Source organism: Eublepharis macularius, chromosome 8, assembly GCF_028583425.1.
Source record: "Eublepharis macularius isolate TG4126 chromosome 8, MPM_Emac_v1.0, whole genome shotgun sequence".
Taxonomy (NCBI): domain Eukaryota; kingdom Metazoa; phylum Chordata; class Lepidosauria; order Squamata; family Eublepharidae; genus Eublepharis; species Eublepharis macularius.
This window is the reverse complement of record NC_072797.1, coordinates 12,063,768-12,086,939: the sequence shown is the minus strand read 5'-3', so window position 1 is coordinate 12,086,939 and position 23,172 is coordinate 12,063,768. Positions and strand designations below refer to the sequence as shown.

General features: G+C 47.1%; 1 protein-coding gene across 5 annotated transcripts; it reads left to right on the top strand.

Moving 5' to 3' along the window:
- Positions 1-234: 234 nt before the first annotated feature.
- HDHD2 (haloacid dehalogenase like hydrolase domain containing 2) lies at positions 235-22,168 on the top strand. 5 transcript variants are annotated; one of them, XM_054987325.1, is made up of 7 exons: positions 235-305; positions 6,744-6,845; positions 8,445-8,653; positions 13,705-13,789; positions 17,112-17,328; positions 17,435-17,498; positions 21,407-22,168. In XM_054987325.1, exons 2-7 carry the CDS (start codon positions 6,745-6,747, stop codon positions 21,508-21,510), a joined length of 780 nt encoding a protein of 259 aa, XP_054843300.1. In that variant the 5' UTR covers positions 235-305; position 6,744; the 3' UTR covers positions 21,511-22,168. The 5 variants fall into 5 exon arrangements, with proteins under 5 accessions (XP_054843300.1, XP_054843299.1, XP_054843301.1 ...); XM_054987324.1 differs by having other exon boundaries at positions 271-305; positions 6,622-6,845; XM_054987326.1 differs by lacking the exon at positions 235-305 and adding an exon at positions 335-357.
- The last annotated feature ends 1,004 nt before the right edge of the window (positions 22,169-23,172 follow it).

The following is a 23,172-nucleotide window of genomic DNA, read 5'->3' as shown; positions in this document are numbered from 1 at the left end:
CACTGTTCCGCCCGGCGGTGCCAGCCTCTTGCAGGAGGCAACTCCGAAGGGAAAGGCGTCTGTTCAAATGCCTGGCCTAGACCGGCATCTAAATCCCGTCGGAGGGAGGGGAGGGAGATTAGTGGCGGGGGCATCATTATATTCCATGGATTCGTACTTTTTGCAGCTGAAGGTTTAAAAAAAAGATCAGGCGCTTGTTATAGACAGCTTAGAGAATCATTGTGGGGCCTCACATCACCGGGAGGAGGGGGTTGCTGTCCGAGCCCTTCCCTGGCCTCCAGCCGAGAGCGTCGCTCTAGCCACAGGTGAGTGCAGCCGAGACGCCGATGGAATCGTCCACCCCTGGTTGCTGCGATGGTACGATCCGACTCCCATTGTGACGAAGGGGGAGGACTGTACCAATTGAGGCTCGCTCTCAAGGGGAGGGGGAATTGTTCCCCTTGGAGTGCATATTTTAAGAGAGAACGGATCAATCTGTGGTGCGGTTGCCTTAGGTGGAAGGACAAGACCACCTCCAAGGTGAGGTGGGATTCCAAGGGTTGCCAGCTCCGGCTTGAGACATTCCTGGAGATTTGGGGGTGAAGCCTGGGAAGGGGGGACTTTGGGGAGGCAAGGGGCCTCAATGGGGTACAATGCCATAGAGTCCACCCTCCAAAGCAGCCATTTTCTCTAAGGAAACTCATCTCTGTGGCCTAGTGATCTGTTGTAATCCCAACCTGGAGGCTGGCAACCCTGCCAAGGTTCTGTGGGTCCAAAAGTACCAGCAGCAGGAGAGGCAGCCAGTTGTGACTCTGGATGAGTCACCGGTCTGCTTGGTCCTCTTTCAAAAACGACCTTGCCAGAGTCCTGCAACATGTCAGAAGCTAAGCAAGGTCCGCCTTGGTTAGTACTTGAATAGAAGACCACCAAGAAAGTCTCAGCGAGCTATGCAGAGCCAGATAACGGCAAACAAGTGTAGTGTGTAGAGTGTTGAACTAGGATCTGGGAGACCCAGGTTCGAATCCCACTCTACCATGGAAGCTTGCTGAGTGACCTTGGGGCTAGTCACGCCCTCTCAGCCTAACCTGCCTCACAGGGTTGCCGTGACAATAAAATGGAGAAGAGGAGAACAACGTGAGCTGCTTTGGGCCACCATTGGGGAGAAAGGCGGGGTATAAATGAAGTAAATAAATCAATAAATAAACCACCTCTGAACACCTCTTGTTTTTAAAACCCTGTGTCATTGCCATAAATTGGCTGCAATTTGATGGCAAAAAGATGTCTGCATGGGTGTAGTATTGCCTCATTCAGTAGCTTACAGTGCAGAAATGTAATAAATTGGCTGCAGAGATGAGGGGCTGTAGCTCAGTGGTAGAATATCTGCTGTATATTCAACTCCTGCCCTCTCCAGTTAAAAAGACAATGTAGCAGGTGATTTGAAAGACCCGACACCCTGGCGAGCTGCTGGTGGTCAGAATAACTTCGATAAGACCAATGGTCTGACTCAATATAAGGCAGGTTCGTCAACTGTTTTGTCTCTGTATGAGTTTCTTCTCTGGCCTTGCTTCCTTAGAATCAGACTCCATTGAGATGGGTAATTTCTGCCACGCTTACCAGGTGGAGCTTGCTCATTCAATTACCCCTAATGTAAAAACTGAGTCCAAGCAGGGGCCATCAGCGGAGGCTTCCTTTTATGTCTCTTTATGAGTCAATGCATTGCTTCATTTTAATCAGGAAGCATGTTACAGAGCAACGGCTCTTTCAGAAATATGTTGGTGCTTCTGTTGGGCACTCTAAAATAAACCCTTTTCAGAAGTAAGCATGAAGTGAGTCTCCAGTTTTAATTCGGAGGAAAAGTGTTTCCTCTTCTGCTGCATGGGTGACCCAGGCTTGTCCGTTGGAGTTATTAAAAAGATGTGTGACAGGACCGACAAATTGATGGCCTCATTCAAGAAATGATAGGAAGTGGACCCATAATTTTACTTACACAGAAAAGCAGTTCCAATCTCTAAATGTTGTTTTAAAAATGGAGAGATTCCAATCTTGAATGTTCCATGACAGCCCTCTTTTGGATGTTGTATATAATGTTTATATTTCAAGAGGGCCTGTGGCTCAGTCACAGAGCCTCTGATTTGTACGCAGAAGGTGCCAAGTTCAAACTCCTGCATCTCCAGTTAAAAAGGACCTGGCAGTAGGTGAAGTGAAAGACCTTCGCCTGAGATCCTGGTGAGCGGCTGCCAGCCTGATAGACTAATGGTCTGATTCGATATAAGGCAGCTTCAGATGTATTCAAAGGAAGCCTAGGCATGTTTGTGTTACAACTGCAATGCCCTTACTGTTAAAAGGCCCCAACCTTACAACAGATCATGGAGTGCAAGCAGATGGGACAAGCACACAAAAGTGGCCCCCGAGGAGCTGGCCAGTGCGGTATAGTAGCTAGAATGTAGGATTCTGACTGGGAAGACTCGAGTTCAAATCCCTGCTTTTCATGAAACTTACTGAGTGACCTTGGGCTACTCACATGCCCTCTGCTTAACCTACCCTGCAGGGTTGTTTTGTTGATAAAATGGAGGCAGGGAGAATCCTGTATACCAACCGTGAGTCCCTAGAAGGTAGGGTGACATGAAAACACATTAAATAAATAAATCCTTGAGCTACAGGAAGGTTTGCTTGACAGTCCTTAGCACCACCCGAGGTGCTATTCATCATAATACTTTCCCCTTCTTTTTCATGCTCTCTCACAAAAAAACCCCCCATAACATAATACAACATGTAGCTTTTCTAAAGTTGCAATGGACTGATTTTTACTAGCAAGTTTAATTCTGTTCCTTTAGGATTTAATTAGGAGCAGAGATGATTTTCCCACGGTGACTGATAACATTAGCAAGGATGTTATTGCCAGTAAGTGCGGTTAGGAATGGTCACTGTGCTTACATTTTATCCGTCTATATAGGACCGCCACATCTATATAGGACCGCTTCGTGGGCCTCTGGCATCTGATAGCTTTTTGGCCCTATCAGTTACAATTTTTTGCCTATGTTCATATATATCTGCCCACTGAGAATAGAGCTTGCATCTGACGAAGTGGGCTCTAGTCTCTCCCGCACCCCCTCAAACCACTTTACAACACGTTAAAAGTGTTAGGCTTTATGATGTTGCAACTCTTGGGATATACTTTAGATAATGTGCGTTGCAGCGCAGTGTAGTCTGTGAATCAGAGGTTGCCTGTGTAACAAAAGCAGAAGAGAATTAAACCCTCTCCGAGAGCAAGCCGTGAGAAGTAAGGATAGTTCAGAAAGTTCTACACCCCGATGCAGCTCTGCTAGTCCTACATGGTGGCCATAATGTAACAATCCACACTGAATTGTTTGGCCACTGTGTGACACAAGAGTGTTGGACTGGATGGGCCATTGGCCTGATCCAACATGGCTTCTCTTATGTTCTTATGAATAGTAGCATGAGCAAACCTAGTAGCGTTTATCTGCTGCCTACAGTTCTTGTTTCCCTTCCCACTGCTCATGTTGTGCTGTGCAGAGGTCTGCGTGTGGACCACTCATCTGTGGAAGTGCAGAAGAAGCACAGAACTTCGTTTTGTTTTCCAAGCAAGTTTCTAGTCGCCATGGTGGTAAATGTAAAGTTGAAAGTATGTGCGTATTCCCAATGGAGATTTCTGCAACTGGGCAGGTGACTAAATAAAAAGTCAGTGTGGTTTAGTGGTTTGAGTGTTAGACTAGGATCTGGGAGACCCAGGTTCGAATCCCCACTCTGCCATGGAAGCTTGCTAGGTGACCTTGGGCCAGTCACACTTGCTTAGCGTAACCTACCTCACAGGGTTGCTGTTAGAATAACATGGAGGGGAGAATGATGATATAAGGTGCTGCGGGGTTTAAATATCTGACAGTGAAATCCTAAGAAGAGGCACTCTAGTCTAAGCCCGCAGTGGCTTAGACTAGCAAAATCAGGATAAATTCTGCAAAATAATGAAATTCGTGGAAATTTGCAAAATATATACGGATTGCCGAATTTGGTTGTGGATTTTAATTTTATTTTTAGTATAGCACACAGGGCTTTTTTTCAGCTGGAACGTGGTGGAACGGAGTTCTGGAACCTCTTGAAAACGGTCACATGGCTGGCGGCCCCGCCCCCTGATCTCCAGGCAGAGGGGAGTTTAGATTGCCCTCCGTGCTGCTGGAGCAGTGCAGAGGGCAAGCTAAACTCCCCTCTGTCTGGAGATCAGGGGGCGGGGCCACCACCCATGTGACCATTTTCGCCGAGGGTGATTTTAAACTTTTAAAAACTCCCCCCTTGTTCCAGCTGACCCAAAGTGACGTCATAGGCCCTGGGAGCATGCGTGCACTTTGCATGCGCACATGTGGTACCAGGGGCACCACCTCCCGTCAAGAGTTGCCCCCTGTGCTGGCAATCCACTGAGTTCCACCACCTCTTTTCCCAGAAAAAAAGCCCTGATAGCACACAACCCTGTCTATCCAGTTCCCATGCCTAGCATCATATATTTGACTCTAGAAAGTTGGAAACACCCGAACTCCTTCTCGTCAAATATGAAGGACTCTGCTGAGGTTTTCTAGTGTCATTGATAGCTGTCGCTTAACCTTTGTCATGAAGATAAGTTGACTTTCCTTCTGATAAACGGGGATGGCCGCAGGTGACAAGAAGTCACCTCTGCACTTAATCATCCTACTTTGGAACAAGTTCTTGTGTAGGTGGGAAAAGATGACGGTCCTTTATCTTCAGGGTTCTGATTAGATTAAAAAGTGCCATGGCAGCTGATCGCCAACAAATCCCTGCTTGGCATAATTTTCAATCCTATGACAAAAGTCCAAAATTTTTGTGAGCTCTTCGGTGCCAGTCAGAGAATCTGCAGAACTTTATAGAAACTTCACAGGTCGGGATACTGCTTCTTCTAGTTGCAGAGTAGGAAAAAAGGAGGAAAATGCATTCATTTCTTCATTCATTTTTATCTTCCTCCAAGGAGATGAGAGTGTCATGGAATGGAATGTAAATCATTCATGGTATGTCAAATGTATGTATCTGATAGGCTTCGATTCATTAGGTAGCCTACCAGTGCAATCCTATGAAGAGTTACTCCAGTCTAAGCCCATTCAAATCAATGGGCTTCGACTGGAGTAAGTCTTTGTAGGATTGCGCTGTAAGTCAGCTTGCTTTAATAATGGCTTAGCAAAGCTTTGTGCATCACTATGATTTAGTAGCAGAAAAGAGCAAGAGACCAGTAGCACCTGTAAAACTCACAAAACGTATTGTAGGGTATCAGCTTTCGTGAGACACAGCTCACTTCTTCAGTAGTTCAGTAGTTAACGCCCTGCTTTAATTCAACCAAAGAGGTTTTAACCTCCATGTGACTGTTTAAAGTAATGCTCTCTCTTAAATGGGTCCCAGTGACTGCCGCAGCTGCTCATGACTTCCTGCAACAGAACCAAACATCCTCATTTTTCTGATGCACCGTTTGCGTCGTAGAGAAGTTACTCAGCTCGCGCCAGCCTGTAACTTCTTACGAATAACTGATTGCCTGCCAGCATAACTCCCAGGAAACAGAACGCAGCCACTGTAATTGGCGTCTTGCTTTTAGCATCTATTAAAGTATCATTTGTATGCTCAGAGAAACATCATGGAATAGACCATTGGGCATAAACGTGGCTTTCATACGCATGCTGTGTGAACTCTCAGCGCCTTAAGGCATATGAACTTCTGAGTTCAGGTGACGGCACCCTTTTTCTGCATATGCTGAGAGAAATTGGATTCGTTCTTTAATTTAGGTCGAGTAGGAAAATCATGTATACTCATTTATTTTTAATAGCTTTACTTATGCCAGTGTGATTTGTGCATCTTTGATCCCTTCGTCTCTTGCTTTCTCGTGTTGAGTTAGATTACTTCTAAAGAAAGCTTTTAACTAGAACGATGCATGATTATTGGCTGGGATGAGCAAGGCTTTCATGGGGGACCTGGAATAAATAAATAGGCTTCGGATTTCCCCTTAAAGTCAGAGGACTGGACCTTGGAAAATGGGGAATCCCAGAGGAAGAATTCAGTCTCAGCCCTGAGACTTAGCGGTTGCTAAAATTCGCTGTCTTCCGTCCTTTTCACCTGCTGTGTTGTGCGAAGGGGTTGGAATGGCAAACTGGCCTCATGGGGGGCCTTTTTGCCGGTTCTGCCAAATCGCGTGGCTCAAAGTGCATCCTTTTACCATCTGTGCATCCGAGTCCGAACCTACAAAACCAGAGCAATAGTCAACTTGGGACACTTTGCAAAGCTCTCCCAATGAAAAGTGTGACTTTATTGCTTTGTAATTGAGTCACGCTGTGGCAGTTGGCGCCGTTTCTTCCTTTTAACTGGGAAGAACAAAGACTCGGTGCTGGAGTTAAGACAGGCCCAGCCTCCTAAACCAAGTTGGACATGCAGTTTCTCTCTTTTTTTTTTGAAGGGGGGGGGAGGCGGTATAGAATATTTAGGCTTTTTGCCAAAATAAAGCACAGAATAATTTTCTCGTATAGTGAATTGGAGAAGACTCTGTCCTATCAATTATGTATAGATTTTTAATGTTTCCTCTTCTTTCTCCGTCGGAAGAGGCTCATTTCACACCCTGGGTGATTTTCTGACTTCTTCCAGGTTTGGCATAGGGGAAGTGCCTAATCAACGCCCTGTGTGAACGTGCCCATTGTTTTCAAACCATTTTGTGGATTATTCTTTGTTTCTTCTCCCACCGCCGCCGTCTTCTCCCTGGCACGAAGGATGGCAACCCGCCGTGCGCTCAAAGCTGTTCTGGTGGATCTCAGTGGGACCCTTCACGTCGAGGACTCAGCTGTGCCGGGAGCCCGGGAAGCTCTTAAAAGGCAAGTTATTTCCTCCTGCGAAAGGAATGCGCATGTGTCGAAATGCTCCTTTCACAAAGGCTGTTAGCGAGAAGGGGCCGTTGCCAGCAAGCCCACTGATGCACCACGTAGGCTTGATCATGCTGCGGATGAGAACGTGGCTACTGGCGCCGAGCATGGTGGGACCTCCCCAAACCCCATTTCTGGCTGGAAACAATCAAAGGTTGCTGGTGTGCACAGCCAGTTTGTGCCCGTTGTCTCAAAGAAGCTGTGCATGCATTGACTGATGCTTAAGGAATGGCACTTCCACCCGCATATCTGAACAGGGTCTCCTGCAGGCACCACCCTGCACATGGCTGAAATCAATGGCAGCCCGTACTCGAGCTTTCTCTGTGGTGGCCCCTACCCTGTGGAACGGCCTGCCTGAGGAGGTCAGGAGAGCCCCCACCCTGCTGGCTTTCCACAAAATGCAAAACCGAATTATTCAAAAAGGCTTTTGTATTGTAGGGAGGGGCTCTCAGATGCTCCGCTAATGAGTTAGGAACCACAGACTTCACCACTTTGTAGCCTTACATATTACCTGTTGTCTTAAATATGTGCTCCTACGTGCTACCTGTGCTTCACGTTGTCTAATGTCAGTCCCAGAATTGCTTGTGTTCTGTTTCAGCATTTCTTCAACTCTGTATCGGATTCTTGGCTTTGTAAACTTGCGTTTATTTACCCTATGGCATTGTTTATGGAAATGTCCTTGAAACTGACTGTACTAATCTCACACCGTGTAATCCGCCTTGAGTCTCAGTGAGAAAGGTGGACTATCAATGACATAAATCATCATCAAGCTTGATGTCTTGGTTGAAATCTGAAATCACTGGGGTGTGTTCTGCCACCCCACTCGGCTAAGCAAGGAGCCTTCCCCCAGTGCAAGCAGCCTTCGTCTGGAAGAAGGGCTGTCGGAGCAAAGACTCCTTGGTTAGGCCCAGACCCTTAACTGCTCCTGCCCCTTTGACCGGAATTAATTTCACAAGTCCAGCTTATTGCATCGGAGTGATGCTACGACGGAAGAAGGTACCGGAGCTCAGTGGTAAAGCATCTTCTTTGCACACAGGAGGCCCCAGTTTCAATCTTTGGTATCTCCAGTTCAAAGGTAGGACACGTGAAAGACCTTGACCGGAGACCCTGGAGAGCTGTTGCTGCTAGGCAAGACAGCCATTGATAGAGCAGGGCTCTGACTCACCATAAGTTAGGTTCATCTGCTGATGTGAAGCTGTGTCCTCTGGGGTTTCCCTTTCTGTCCAGCTCTGAATTGGCCCCTGCTTGTGTTAGGTTCTCCTGATGAGTCAGTTAGTTGCCCTGATCGGGGTGGCCCAGGCTAGCCCGATCTCATTGGATGGCAGAAGGTAAGCAGGGTCAGCCCTGGTTAGTACTTGAAGTCCAGGGTTGCTGTGCAGTGACAGGCAATAGCAAGCCACCCATGCTTGCCTCTTGCCTTTAAAAACTGTAGGGTCGCCGTAAGTCAGCTACAATTTGAAGGCCTTTTACACCCCACAAGTGTTAGTTTAGCACTAGGACCCATTGCACTGTGTAAATGCGCCATTTCATAGTCTGCTTTCACTGGCCCAGGCTGCGCAGCACTCCGGTTGCCATCAGATTTGTGACCAACACTACCAAGGAGTGCAAGAGAGACTTGCTGGACAGGCTGAAGAGACTCGACTTCGACATTCAGGAGGACGAGATTTTCACGTCTCTAACGGCCGCCAGAAACCTTCTGGAGCAGAAACGGGTCCGGCCCCTGCTGCTCGTGGAAGAGAGCGCGCTGCGTGATTTCAGAGGTACGGGCGGGTCGAAAAGAACTGAGGAGAGGGGAATTTGAGAATGGGGGCGGGGGAGTTCTGTTTGGAAGGCGTGGCGTTTCTGCATCTCCCCTGCCTCTGTTTAAAACCTCTGGTCTAGAGTCTAGCCTGGGCCTCGCTCGACGGGTAAGGTGCCAACTGGTGTGCAGTTCACCAGGCTTTCATGGGCTGTCCCTCAGTAAACGTCCTGGTTTTCTTGCCTTCCTGGGACTGTGAACCCCGGGGGGCTGGTGAGCAGGAGAAAATAACATGATTGGCTGGGTTGCCAACGGGCCTGGGGAAGAATGTCCAGCCCCTGTAGCAGAGGCTGAGTGTGCAGAAATGGGCAGCTGAAGCTTTTCGCAGCATGGCCAGTGTCTGGTAAATAGCATCCCATTAAGCTTCTATTAACCCTGACCTGGATAGCCCAGGTGAGCCTGATCTCATCAGATCTCAGAAGCTAAGCAGGGTCGGCTTTGGTTATTAATTGGGTGGGAGACCTCCAACGAAGACCAGGGTTGCAGAGCCAGGCAACGGCAAACCACCTCTGTTAGTCTCTTGCCATGAAAACCCCACTAGGGGTTGCCATAAGTCAGCTATGACTTGAGGGCACTTTCCGCCACCACCAAATACTATTCATAAAATACATTGATGAAAACTCAGAATATTTTAATAACAACAACAACAACATTCGAGTTATTGAGGGCAGGATTTCATTTTCAAGCCTCTGTTAAAGGGACAGGATTCTTTTCTTTGGGCTTTTGGGAATCCTATCTGGGGCGGGGGGTGTTAAAATGGGTGGGGAGAGGCCACTAGCTCATTGGTACAGGATCTGCTTGGCATGTAGAAGATCCCAGGTTCAATCCAGTTAAAAGGATCACATAGCAGGTGATGTGAAAGGCCTTCGCCTGAGATCTTCGAGAGCTGCTGACAGTCCGTGTGCACAGAATTGATCTTGATGGACCAAGCGTCTGATTCAGTATAGGGATTGGCATATTAATGATGGGCCAGCAAGCGGAGATACTCAGCTTAGATCCAGCTAGCGGTGGCAAAGACTGGCATAGCTCACCCACTGCCCTCTCCTTGGGGACGTTGGCAGCGTCGTTGGGGTTTGCTCCTGGCTGCCAGTGCCCCCCCCCCTCCAGAACAGCAGGAAATTCCCCGGCAAATTAAAGGGCCGATCTACGGCTCGTTGCAAACTGCAAGGGTTTGCTTTAGAAGCCGTCATTTCTCTGGAAGAGCCTGAGCTTCACGTCCCAAGGAAGAAACACGGCAGCTTTACGAATGGCAAGAAGCTGTTACGATACTTGAGTCAAATGAATTTTCAGTATGGTAGACTTTAATTAAAACCGGAGCGCACCATTCCAACTGTATCCGAGTCGCTTAATGGATCATTTGCATAGCTGAGCGAAAGCCGTACGATACGGAAACCTCACACGTCAGCATGAAGATGGTTATGTTGGATGCTGGTTTTATTGACAAGTTAGATTTTTCTGGCTCTTGCGATTTTGTGCCGGAGCTTAGCTTGCATCTTAGCATAGCTTAGTTCCTGGTGCGATTCTGCATTGCAAGTCATCGACTTTGGCTGCTTTGACACACGTTGGGGAAGGCACGTTTAATGTACTTTAGCAATCGGCAACTGGATTTTCTTGTTGCACACAGGACAGTCTAGTTGCTGACGATTGCTGAAGTGTATGGAAAGTGCATTAATCAACGTATGTCAAAGCAGCCTTTATTATGAACAATGCAAGCTTAAGCAGAGTTACCCCCTTTGGAGCCCATTGATGTCAAAGGGTGTAGCTCAATTGAGGGCTGCGCTGTTAAAACCCATAATCAGTCTCAAAGGCAACGCACATCCACTTTCCGTAAGATCTCCCACCTGTTTGCTATCAGCGAGATTGATGTATCGTCTCTCTTCTGACCATACCTTGGTTAGGCACCGCTGTTTGCCGTAATGATGTGTGCCATGGCAGATCACCTTTGCTTGCCTGGCTCAGTGACCCAGTACTGTCTTCTGACCCAGTCCCAAACAGATGCCTTTGAAAGTAATATGTCACAATTCAGCACGGAGATTGAGAAATTTGTTTTAATCGGTTTGGTCCCTCTCTTTAGATGAAGAGTGACGCAGACTTCATTGGGCCACGGCTCTCCTCCCAACCCCCCCTCCACATATCATTTTGCCTCTGCTTTCAGTAGTTTAAGTACGATGAAAGATATTTAAGCTCCTGTTAATAACGACTATCGAATTATTCTTGGATAATCTTCGTGTAAGATTTGGTTGCCGATGGATGAACGTAATCCAGTCTTTGGTTAATGGACCCAGATGCTTGCTGGGAAAGATGTAAAATCCACAGGGTTGCTCCAGCTTCTTGAATGTTGGAAGGAACCCTGTGAATCAATGAATTCGGTCCTCAGAGGGTTATCCTGTGCCCAAAGTATCCCTAAACCCAGAGCTTGGTGTTATTTTAGCAGATGCGTGGTCCCAAACGTGCATTCACTAGTCCTTGCAGGGTTACAGTGAGGGAAGGAGAGATGCTTAGAGTCTCCCATATCCACCAGTCTTTCTTACAAATGCCATCTTCGCCAGTGCCATTCTCCCCACAACTTATTTTGCTTCTTGTTTTGGAACCCAACCCAATATGGAGATGGAAAACCACCGCTGCAGGCAGGTCATTTGCAGAAAATAATTGATGGGCAGAGGGTGAGCAAAGAACCCTTCTCCCACCTGCTGCTTACTTGTAAATGTTCCCCCATAAGATTAGCAACCCCACATTTTTTTATGCAATGTTTCATTTGGCCTGCGCTTTGGACGAGCTTATAAATAAACCTGAGGATTAGCCATCTTCCTAGTTTGTATTCAGAGACATCAAATAGGTTCATGTAAGGTACAACTTTCAGTAGCTGCAGTTGGTGAGACTCAGTCGAAATCACCGTCTTTTAAATCTGGACCTTCCATAATGCTGATGGGTCTTGAATTTGTTCATTTTTCAAACTCCTTTGGCTCAGTTGCTTTACTACAATAGGGGATCTTGCAAAATTGAATGGCGGAAAAATAGGATGAAGAATATCATGTTTTTTCTAACAACGAGAGCCAGGGTGCTCACATTTCAGTTATACCGTCTCATTTTAGAAGAGGCATTCCCATTCTCCAGTGTTTTCTAAAGACTTTGCAGCAAAGATGAATCTGAGTGGGTTAAAAGTCAGATATTTAATTAATGGTGGTGGAGAGAAACCTCAAGTCAGAGTTGACTTATGGCGACCCCTAGTGGGGTTTTCATGGCAAGAGACTAACAGAGGTGGTTAGCTATTGCTTGCTTCTTCAACCCTGGTCTTCATTGGAGGCCGCCCATCCAATTACTAAACAATGCCAACCCTGCTTAGCTTCTGAGATCTGATGAGATCAGGCTCACCTGGGCTATCCAGGAAAGGTAAATGAAATCCTGCCCTCAAGTCAGAGTTGACTTATGGCGACCCCTAGTGGGGTTTTCATGGCAAGATACTAACAGGTGGTTTGTTTTTGCCTGCCTCCGCAACCCTCGTCTTCATTGGAGGCCTCTCATCCAATTACTAACCAAGGCCGACCCTGCTTAGCTTCTGAGATCTGACGAGATCAGGCTTACCTGGGCTATCCAGATCAGGGCGCTTAATTAATAAATATGTTGAATTGGACAAAGTTGCCTTGCAAACTATCGTTCCTGTTCATGGGGCCCTTCAAAAGATTTGGCAAACCACAGAGGATGCCCCCCTCCCACTTTCGATAGCAGCTGCCTCCTTGGAGTCGTCCTCTGAGGATTCTCCCCTGGTGATGCTTTTGGAGGCAGGGAGAAGAAATAGGATAGTGCAGTGGTTAAAGTGCTGGCCTAGAAACAGGGAACGGCAAACCGCCTCTGTTAGTCTCTTGCCATGAAAACCCCACCAGGAGTCGCCCTAAGTCGACTATGACTTGAGGGCAGGATTTCATTTTTCAGGAATGAGAAATGTGTGTTAAGTGCTGTCAAGTTGCTTCCAATCTATGGCAACCCTATGAATGAAAGACTTCCAAAGGGTCCTGTCATCAACAGACAGGCTCAGATCTTGCAAACTGGAGGAGGTGACTTCTTTTATTGAGTCCAGCCACCTCGTTTTAGGTCTTCCTCTTTTTCTACTGCCTTCCACTTTTTCTAGCGTAATTGACTTTTTCAGAGAATCTGATCTTCTCACAATGTGACCAAAGTACAATAGCCTCAGTTTTGTCATTTTAGCTTCTAGGGAGAATTCAGGCTTGATTTGATCTAGTACTCACTTATTTGTCTTTTGGCTGTCCGTGGTATTCACAAAACTCTCCTCCAGCACCACATTTCATATAAATCAATTTCTTCCTGTCAGCTTTCCTCACTGTCTGACTTTCACATCCATACATAGTAATGGGGAATACCATAGGAGTAAGAAGACTGAGGTTCAAGTCCCCAGCCAGCCACAAAATTCATTGGATGAGTTGTTGATTTTTTAAAATTATTTTAATTTTTACTTTGTTGATACTCCGCCTTTGTCCCCAATGAGGACCTTAAAGCAGCTCCCATCATCCTTCATTTTATCCTCCCAACAACCACCCTGTGAACTAGTTTAGGTTGAGTGTGAGAGAGTGGCCCAAGGTCACCCAGCAAGGTTCCGTGGCCGAGTGGGGATTTGAACTTGGGTCTCCCAGATTCTAGTCTGCGACTCTCACCGCACATTGGTTTTACATGCGGTGTAAGCTGCCCTGAGAGCAGCTCCCTGGAGAAGCATCTAACGAACAGCCTCTCGGCCTGACCTGCCTGATAAGATCCATGTAAGGATAAAATGGAGAACCTTTCTGAGTTCTTTGGAAGAGGGATGGAATTAGAAATAAAATAAATGCATACAAAATAAGAGTTACTGATCTGAATGTGGTGTGTGTGTGTGTGTGCGTGTATCTGGACAAACAGTTGACCGCCAAAAAGTTTCACTTCGCGTTGAGCTTCATCAGTAAATAGCCCTAAGGTAGAGTGATCTACTGTCTTCTCTCTCTCTCTCTCTCTCTCTGTTCTCTTTAGGTCTAGATACAAATGAGCCCAACGCTGTGGTGATTGGGTTGGCTCCAGACCACTTCAATTACCAAATGATGAATAAAGCTTTCCAGTAAGTTGAGGTTTGGTTCCTGCAACCTTTCTTCTCATGTCCCTCATGAAAACCAGGGTGATATCAAAATCTGCTAAGGAAAAAGTCCAGCGGCACCTTGGAGACCAACGAGATTTTCAGGCTATGAGCTTTCAAGAGTCAGAGCTCCCTTCTTCAGAGTTCTCTATGAAGAAGCCTCTCGAAAGCTCATACCCAGAGTTCTGTAGAAGAGAGCTTTGACTCTCAAAAGCTCATACCCTGAAAATCTCGTTGGTTTCTAAGGTGCCACTGGACCCAAATCCTGCTGTTCCACTGCAGACTAACGGCTACCTGCCTAAAACTACTAAGACTATGTCTGATGAACAGAGCTGTGGTTCTCGAAAGCTTATGCTACAATAAAGTTGGTTAGTCCTAAAGGTGCTACTGGACTCTTTACTATTTCAGGACTATGTAGTGATTTTTGAGTATTTACACATGCATCTATGTGTTTGTGTGTAAAGTAGGGATCGGATGTAGGGAGTCTTACAAGTTTCCTGGTTCAAGACCTGGTTTTGAACCAACAGCCTCATCATCCGAGGCTGGTTTGCATCTCACTCAGACTGACCTGGGCCCCTTCCCTCCCAGAAGATGGCTTGCAAATATGCTTAGATCGCTGACCATGGCATTCTAATCAGAGCTACAACCTTCTATGTCCATAGAAGTCCATGATTCTTTGAAAGATTTCTTATCTGCTTAGAATGATACTAAAGTCACTGCCAATCCCCGATCACTGCACCAAGAAGCTTCTTTGCCGTAACAGAAGTACAGTTCTGAGGATGTCCTCCCAGGCTACGCAGGCATCTCAGTGTCATGGAATGTGACTCTAAGCAACAAGGCATGTGCAGATGCAAAAGGGAAATGCACAGGGGTTTTGTAGCAGCCTCCTTCCTACTTTGCTAAAGGGTCTTCGTGGGTCCCCGACATTGTTGCTTTGTCGGCTCATGGCACTCGTTACCTTTCTACCCATCATAAAGAGGTTGGGAGCATTTGCTGTAACAGATGAGATGCCTTAGCCGGCGTTCCTTCTCTTTCCTTTTATTGGTGCTGATAGCAGCGCAAATGACTGAGGGCAAGTCTTAGCGCAGTGCTTGGTGGTACCAGGCGGAATTCCTTCTGCTTCGTGGGCTTGCAAAGAGTCATGGAGCTGCCAAGTCACAGTCACTGCTGTCGCCTTCAAGGAAGAACTCTGTTGTCTGTTGTGGCAGACGCTAATAAAGGACTTCAGTTGTTGCCAATGCACCATGTGCTCTCAGGGAGCTCACAGGCTACCTCAGGGTCTGGAGACAGCATTTTGAGATGTCGAGGGGAGAGGGGGCGTTAGGAGAGCAAAAATTCAGTAAGGACCACAGCGCCTCTCTTGTGAGGGTACATTGAATAATGACAAAGCTGCGCCATTTCCGAGCAAGACCAGCCTGTGGCGTTTTGAGGTGAGAAATCCAAATGGCAGCTCCTCCTCCAGCAGCTGACGTGGGGGCACAGTTTCTGGGGAAGTTCTCCTGGACATTGAAGTGAATGGGAGTTGGGTGGCAACATCTTCCTCTCCCTCATCCAGTTCTCTCTTCCTTTGTCCCTCAGAGGCCCTCATGGTATCCAAAATAATGGGCCCTGAGGCAACCGCCTCGCCTTGCCTCATGGCAATGTCTGTGGAAGCTGTGGTGGTGATTTCTTTTTGTTGCCGCCACATGAAGGCTAGAGCAAAATAATTGAGGTGGGCTCAAATGCCACCCTTTGTTGCCTTGATTGTACCTAGCTGACCCCCAGTCCCTCCTCAAAGGCCTGCCTTTCCTGCAAAGCCTTCAGTTGAAACCCCGAAGGGCCAAACTAGACAGAATGGGGGCAGACATGCTTTTTTGTTCATGTGTCTGAGGAGAAGGCTACTTTTTACTCCAAAATGGTAAGGGGAGCTGAATCGTCCCCACAGTTAGTCAGCCTGTGACTTTTTCTTCTGGCCTGGCTCCAGTACTGGAACTGAGTTGACTGAGGTAAAAAACAAACGTTTGAAACAGCAGCACCCAGAGACAGACAGACACAGACAGACAGACAGACAGAAGATACAGTCACATTTGCTGTGGGGGGCGGGGGAGATCACATTTACTTACTTACTTACTTACTTACTTACTTACTTACTTACTCCATTTATACCCTGCCTTTCCCTCCAGTAGGAACCTTTAATACCTTACATCCATTCTCCTCTGCTCCATTTATGGGTATATGCTTTATAAGCAAACTAGCTTGATACCTGTGCTTCATTATGTTATTTAACTACTTTAAATCCAGTTATAATATTTATGGGTATGCAACATTTTTTGGTTTGTGTGTTTGTGGGGGGGGGGAGTTGGTCTTGTAGTATAATAGCTTAGTACCAACTGTACCGGAGGGGGGGTGAGGTGTGGAATATTGTGAGCCCCAATCAGCCCGCATATACAAATGACCTTGAGAGGCTGGCCCAATCAGGGAAGAGTGGGCCAAGCAGGCAGTGGGAGGGGGCGCAAGCAGGCAGTAGCCTGCCAGCCACATGGGGAAGCTGTATCCCTTTGGGAAAACATATTTGACCCCTTTTTACCCCCTTAGGGGGCGAATTTCTTAAAATCCCTTCTTAGTTGGTGAAAAGAATGTTCTCCCCAAATGTCAAGTTTCTTGGTTTGGGCTAGGCATCGATGAGTCAGTCAGGACACTTGTCTTTATATATAGATAAATGCGGGAGCGTGGGAGAGCATCCTTCATTCTCCCTAAGTGTTGGTGCAATTCAGAATATTTAATCTGGGAGGAATAAAACCTTTTACATGCAGTAATCCCGCCTTTCTCCAAAATGTCTGCATATGGACGACAACACAACAGTGTAATCTGCCTTGAGTCTCAGTAAGAAAGGTGGACTATAAAGAGCATAAATACATCAGTATCTTCACAAGGACCTTGTGAAGTAGGTTAGGCTGAGAGAGAAAGTGAGTCAGCGGTTCAAGGTCACACAGTGAGCTTGAGGGCTAAGTGAAGTTTTGGAACTAAACCTCTGCAGTCCTAATCCAGTACTCTAACCACTACACCACTCTGGCTCTTTGTCTCATTGCCTACTTTCCACAGTTATTCAGAAAAGAGGATAACGAGATTGCACTTTTCTGTAACTGTTGTTCATCAAGTGGTCTTCTGTGCAGGCACAGATGAGAACTGCGCATGTGCAGGCCAGCTTGCGCATGCGCAGTTCCCATGCGTGCCTGCACAGAAGACGTGACGATGAATCTTTTATTCCGACGTTTTCCAGGTCTCCGTGGTTAATGATGTGCGTCTTTGTCCGGCTTCCTTCCTCCAGGCTTATCCTTAATGGGGCTCCCCTCATAGCTGTACATAAAGCTAGATATTATAAGAGGAAAGACGGTCTCGCGCTTGGACCCGGGCCATTCGTGGCTGGATTGGAATATGCCACTGATACCCAAGCTACTGTGGTGGGGAAACCGGAGCGAACGTTCTTCTTGGAAGCCTTGCGCGGTACCAACTGTGCGCCGGAGGAAGCCATCATGATTGGTGATGTAAGTATTTAAACAGTTAACCCGCCGAAAGATCCACCTTTTTGTGTGGTGCTGAAGCGTCGCAAACGAATGCTGGCTAATGGTTTTTCTTGGTTCCGTCTTGCAGGACTGCAGGGATGACGTTGGCGGTGCCCAGAATGCTGGCATGCTGGGTATACTGGTCAAGACTGGTAAGTACTATGTGAATTCACAGTTCTTAGCACATGGCCGTGGTTGCTGTGCTTGGCATCGTAGCTGATATTGCAGTCATCTAAAGTACAGCCCTGCTTCTAGTTCTTATTGTCAGCTAGCACCAGGGCCCATTGTGCCATAATACAACGGGATCTTGCAGGGCGCTGGCCGGCCAGCCCGTACCACAGAGGGCCACTGGGCTAGGCCACCCAGCAACTGGCTGCATCTCAGCAGGCTGGACCACCCAGCGCGGCAGTGGGCCACCAGCGGGCTCCACTGCTCCCCTTGCCCGTGGATCAGCTGAGCAAGGAGAAGGCAGCAGCTTCACCCGCCTTCTCCATGTCCAGCTGAGCAGTGGGCTCTGTAGCCTCCCCTTGCCTACGGGTCAGCTGAGCAGGGAGAAGGGGGTGGGTTCACCTACCCTCTCCCTGCCCAGCTGAGCAGTGGGCTCCACAACCCCCCCTTGCTTGCAGATCAGCTGGGCAGGGAGAAGGCTTCAGGCTCCTCCCTTGCCCGCAGATCAGCTGGGCAGGGCAGGTGGTGTGCTCGGCAATCCCTCCCCTTCCCAGCCGACCGGTTGGGGAGGGCGCGCCTGTGCCAAATGTGAGTCGTCAGGAACACGGTTACCCTTTTATATAGTAGGATGAGAAAAAAAATGAAAAGCATTGTCTGCTAAAGCTTCTGAGAATAGAGGGATTCTCTGCAAGACTTCTAATAACTAATTGGTGAGGTTTTTGCCCCAATCTGTTTTGCACCAGGAGCTGCTGAGTGACATTCCTCCTTCCTTTTTAGTTTTACACTTAAGTGAAACTAGAACTAGAACTGGTTTTCTCACATGAGCGGTTAATACCAAGCAGGAGAAGCTGCAACTGCGAGATGGTGTGTCAGGATCTTTCTTGACTACCCAAACGAAGTGGGAGCTGGTGTGCACATGCAGCTCTGTGTGCCATGTTGTGGCACCATGTCATTCTTCCCGGGTCTTCCATTTTCCCTCTGGTCCATGCGTCCCTTGGACCTGTGGCCTGAGTCGGTGGGGTGATCACCTTTTCCAGAATAATCCAAACAAATGATGCAAGCTATTCTGTAGAATGTGGCGTCTTGCCCTGCAGGACTGGAGTCCAGGGGCACCTTAGAAACCATCAAGATTTTCAAGGTGTAAGCTTTCGAGGGTCAGAGCTCTCTTCCTCAGATAATCTACAGAAGAACCGCTCTGACTCTCAAAAGCTTACACCCTGAAAATCGTGATGGTTTCTAAGGTGCCACTGGAGTCAAATCCTGCAATAAGAAGGGAGAATAATAATGATGATAATAATGGGAGAGGAGTGGTAGAAATAACAACAAGGGGTAGTTTAGATGGGTAGCTATGTTGGTCTGCTGTAACGCAGCAGGATTTTAAGTCCAGTGGCACCTTAGAGACCAACTAACGAGATTTTCAGGGTGTTAACTTGCAAGAGTCAAAGCTCCCTTCTTTAGACACGAGTAGGAATGGAGATCCCTGAGCCTTTATATCCCACCCAAAGCTGGGTGGAGTGTTACAAGGGAGGGCCTCAGGATGTAAAGGCTCAATGCAGCTTGATTCGAGCTGAAATTAGTATCTGTAGTGAGATAAGGACTCTCTGTTCAGCCCCAGAGATCCATTGTTTTGAATTTGTGAATAAACTCCGTTTCCGCAATCCCGTGTTGCACCTTGCCCTGTTAGTATAGAATTTGGGTTTCCTTAATGCAGCATCTCATTATTATTTATTAATTTGGGTTTATTATCCCCTGTCTTCATTATCCCCTTTTTATTTACTTATTTATTTGGGTTTATTATACCCTGTCTTTCTCCCCAGTGGAGATCCAGAGCAGCTTACATCTCCCCCCTTTGTATCCTAACAACAACCCGGTGAGGTAGCAAAACAAAATTCGAGACCAGTGGAACCTTAGAGGTCAACATTTTCCAAGATACAGGCTCATTTCATCAGAAACAGATATTAAATTAATTATCAGTCAAATTATGACTGTTTGTTATTTGTGTCTCACTTTTCCCTTGTGGTGAAAGGCGGCTTAGATATGAATGTGCCATCAAGTTGCAACTGACTTACGGCAACCCCATAATACTTATAACAATGACAGCCACAGCCGCCTCCGCCACCGCAGCAGCAGCAGCAACAACAGCAACCATGGTGCTTATATACTGTCCCTCTAGATGGATTAGTGCTCCACTCAGAGCGGAGAACAAAGTCAGTGTTGTTGTTATATTATTGAAAGCCCAGCGAGGGGCTGTCAAGGCAAGTGAGAAGATGAGGTGGTTTGCCATTGCCTTCCTCGGCAGAGTCTTCCTTGGTGTATTGTCGAAGGCTTTCACGGCCGGAGAACGATGGTTGTTGTGGGTTTTCCAGGCTGTATTGCCGTGGTCTTGGCATTGCAGTTCCTGACGTTTCGCCAGCAGCTGTGGCTGGCATCTTCAGAGGTGTAGCACCAAAGGACAGAGATCTCTCAGTGTCACAGTTTTTTCCACACTCTGACACTGAGAGATCTCTGTCTTTTGGTGCTACACCTCTGAAGATGCCAGCCACAGCTGCTGGCGAAACGTCAGGAACTGCAATGCCAAGACCACGGCAATACAGCCCGGAAAACCCACAACAACCGTCTTCCTTGGTGGTTGCCCATCCAAGTACTGACCCTGCTTAGCTTCCAAGATCTGGTGAGATCGGGCTATACCATGCTGCCTTCCCTCCCAAGCAGCAGGTTAGAGGTCAGCAGCATCTTCCAGGGAATAAGCTTTCATATGTGAAAACTCACTTTATCAGGTACAGATATCTGACGAAGTGAATTTTGACTCATGAAAACGTATACCTTGAAAAATTTTGTTGACCTCTTAAGGTGCTACTGGCCTCGAATTTTGTTTTCTGCTACAAACTAACCTGACCACCCACCTGAAACTATTTTCCGGTGAGGTAGGTTAGGCTGTGTGTCTGATTGACCCAAAGGTCACCATGGCAGGGTGGTGATCTGACCCGGGTATCCCAGATCCTAATCTAACACACTCACTGGCTGGCTCTCTGGGTGGTGAGGCTCCGCTCCCCCAAACCTTTCCATTTTGGCTTGCACGTGAACATAACACCAGCTACTCAATTCTGGTTTAGGATAGAATTCTAGTTGTGTACCACCTTTGAAAAGTGAGGCTCCCCAAGTAGCTATTACTAACTTGTGACTAACATTTGGGGTTGCAAAGGTTCCGTTTACAAACTGCCTCGCCTGAACAAGCAACATTTTTATATCTATAAGTTTTAATTATATGTGCGTGTTCCAACAAGTTTGACCACTGAGGCAGGCCCAGTGGGCCGAAACGTGTTTGGTCTATGTGCAATCCGTTTTGTGAATGTTGTGACTGATGTTACTAGGTTTCAAGGTTGGTAGCTATTCTCTACAGTTTTTAATTATTTTTATGGATACACTGTGCAATATATAATTCTAATTCATTTAATTCATATATATACATATATTTTTGGCTACTCAACCTTTTCGGTTCCTGATTGATCTGGGGATCCTAGATTCTAATCCAACACTCTTAACAGCCTGCTGGCTGGCTCTCTGGGAGGTGGGGCACCTCTCCCCCAAACCTTGCCCTAATTATATCTGAGCGCCTTGTATCAAGCACTGGGTGAGCACAACCAACCTTGACCACATTCTAACCAGAAAACTTTCAGTGGCTGCTGACCTTGGCTTGAAAACCCCAGGCCCGTTTGGTTAGGGATCCTGGCCATGTTTTGCCAACTTCTGGGCATGGAGTAAGGGTCACTGGGAGTGTGAGTGGGGGGGAGGTATTCGTGAATGTCCTGCATTGTGCAGGGGGTTGGACTAAATAACCTTCCAACCTTATGATTCTATGAAAAATAGCGTTTGCTCTCTGGTTTTGTTGTAGGCAAATACCGTGAAGCCGATGAAGGCAAAATTAATCCTCCTCCGTACTTGATTTGTGAGAGTTTCCCCCATGCCGTAGACCACATCCTCCAGCATCTACTGTGAAGACACCTAAGAAGTTTGGAACTCCCATCTTCCAGTGCTGCAAGTCAAATCCTCCATCCTCATTCTTCGAGCCAAGCCGCGCAAATCAGGAGAATTCTCCAGCGATGCTCTGGCTGGCCTGTTCCAGAATGCCTGTCGAGGACTGCTTAGTAGAAAGCTGCCCTACGTAAAAACAACTCCCTTCATTCGGAAGACTAGCATTATCCACAAAAAGGTTTTTACCCCAGCATGCTGTTTTTCTCTGTGCAGGGAGTGTCATATATCAGGGCATTTCGACAGTGCAGTTCCCCGCCTGAAGTCTGCAGAGGTACAGGCCAGGATCAGACCACATCCCCGTGTGTTTACTGAACACGTAGTTCAGTCCTTAATGGGACACTGTGCATTTAGCAGAAAAGGAGATGAAATACGGCCTGTATCCTAAGAGGTGGGAAGGGAGCAGCCTGTCTCTGCCCATTAGTTACGATGGAGCTGAGGGTTCTTCTTGAGTATCTGACCTACTGGTACAAGGGCAAGATTGGCACATTTTGGCAGTCTCCCATAGGACGGTAAAGAAATGGAGGCGTCCATCTTTTAATGTGAGAATGGAATGGGCACGGCTGCAGCTGGTTCTGGAGGTCTCACGCATATGGACCGAAACGCAATAAAGGGCTAGAAAAGGCACCTTTGTCCGGGTTCTCAAATTGGCGAGAGGCTGTGATTCGTGGTTTTGCTTTTAAAACACGTTCTCTTCCGGAGTCTAGTTCTACTACAAAAAGAAAAGGCGGTCTCAGCGTAACCTCTTTTGTATGCGTTCTATGGAGTCACTTTAGGAAGCAAACATTCACACGAGTGTAAGTGAGGGAAAATGTCTCTCTTTTTCCCCCCACCAAACCTTTTAACAATGAGAACAATACAACGATTTTTTCTTTTCTTTAACCAAACTCGTAAGTGCAACAAAAACCGAAACTTTCGACCCACAATGTCTTTGAAAACCTCTCAAGGGTAAGCAAGTTCAACTTGTTGGATCCCACCCAGCGCTCGAGTCGTTTGCCACAATCCTTCCGATTACGAAACAACTGGAACCCAGGCTTCTGTCCTCTTCCTGGGGAATTGCAGCCCAACGAGAATAATATGATTCCAATAATAATACCAACTAATTAATCGCCAGCAGCCGTCCTCTTCCTCAGCTGCCTGGCTCCATTCTGCCCTACTGGGCTAAACCATTTCGCTCATGGGGTTACACCAGCTCTTCCAAAGGACGCATAGAGGAGATCCAAACCGAAGGCTCCTTCCAGTCCACCATCCCGTTTCCGACAGCAAGCAGCCAGAGGCTTCTTGAACAGGGCAAAGAGGCATTCCCACTGCTTCCCCTATCCCCAGAGCAACTAGGATTCAAAACTGCTCTGCCTTTATTATTTATTATTATTATTTGTCACTTATAGTCTGCCTTTCTCACTGGGACTCAAGGCGGATTACATAGTATGATATTAGTACAATCAGTATCAAGGACATTTCCATACAGTGTCACGGACATTTCCATAAACAATGCCGTAGGGTATATAAATACAAGTTTACAAAGACATGGCATTAGCAAGGATCCAGTACAGAGCTGAAGAAATGTTGAAACAGAACATAAGCAATTCTCAAGGAGAGTCCAGTAGCACCTTTAAGACTAACCAATTT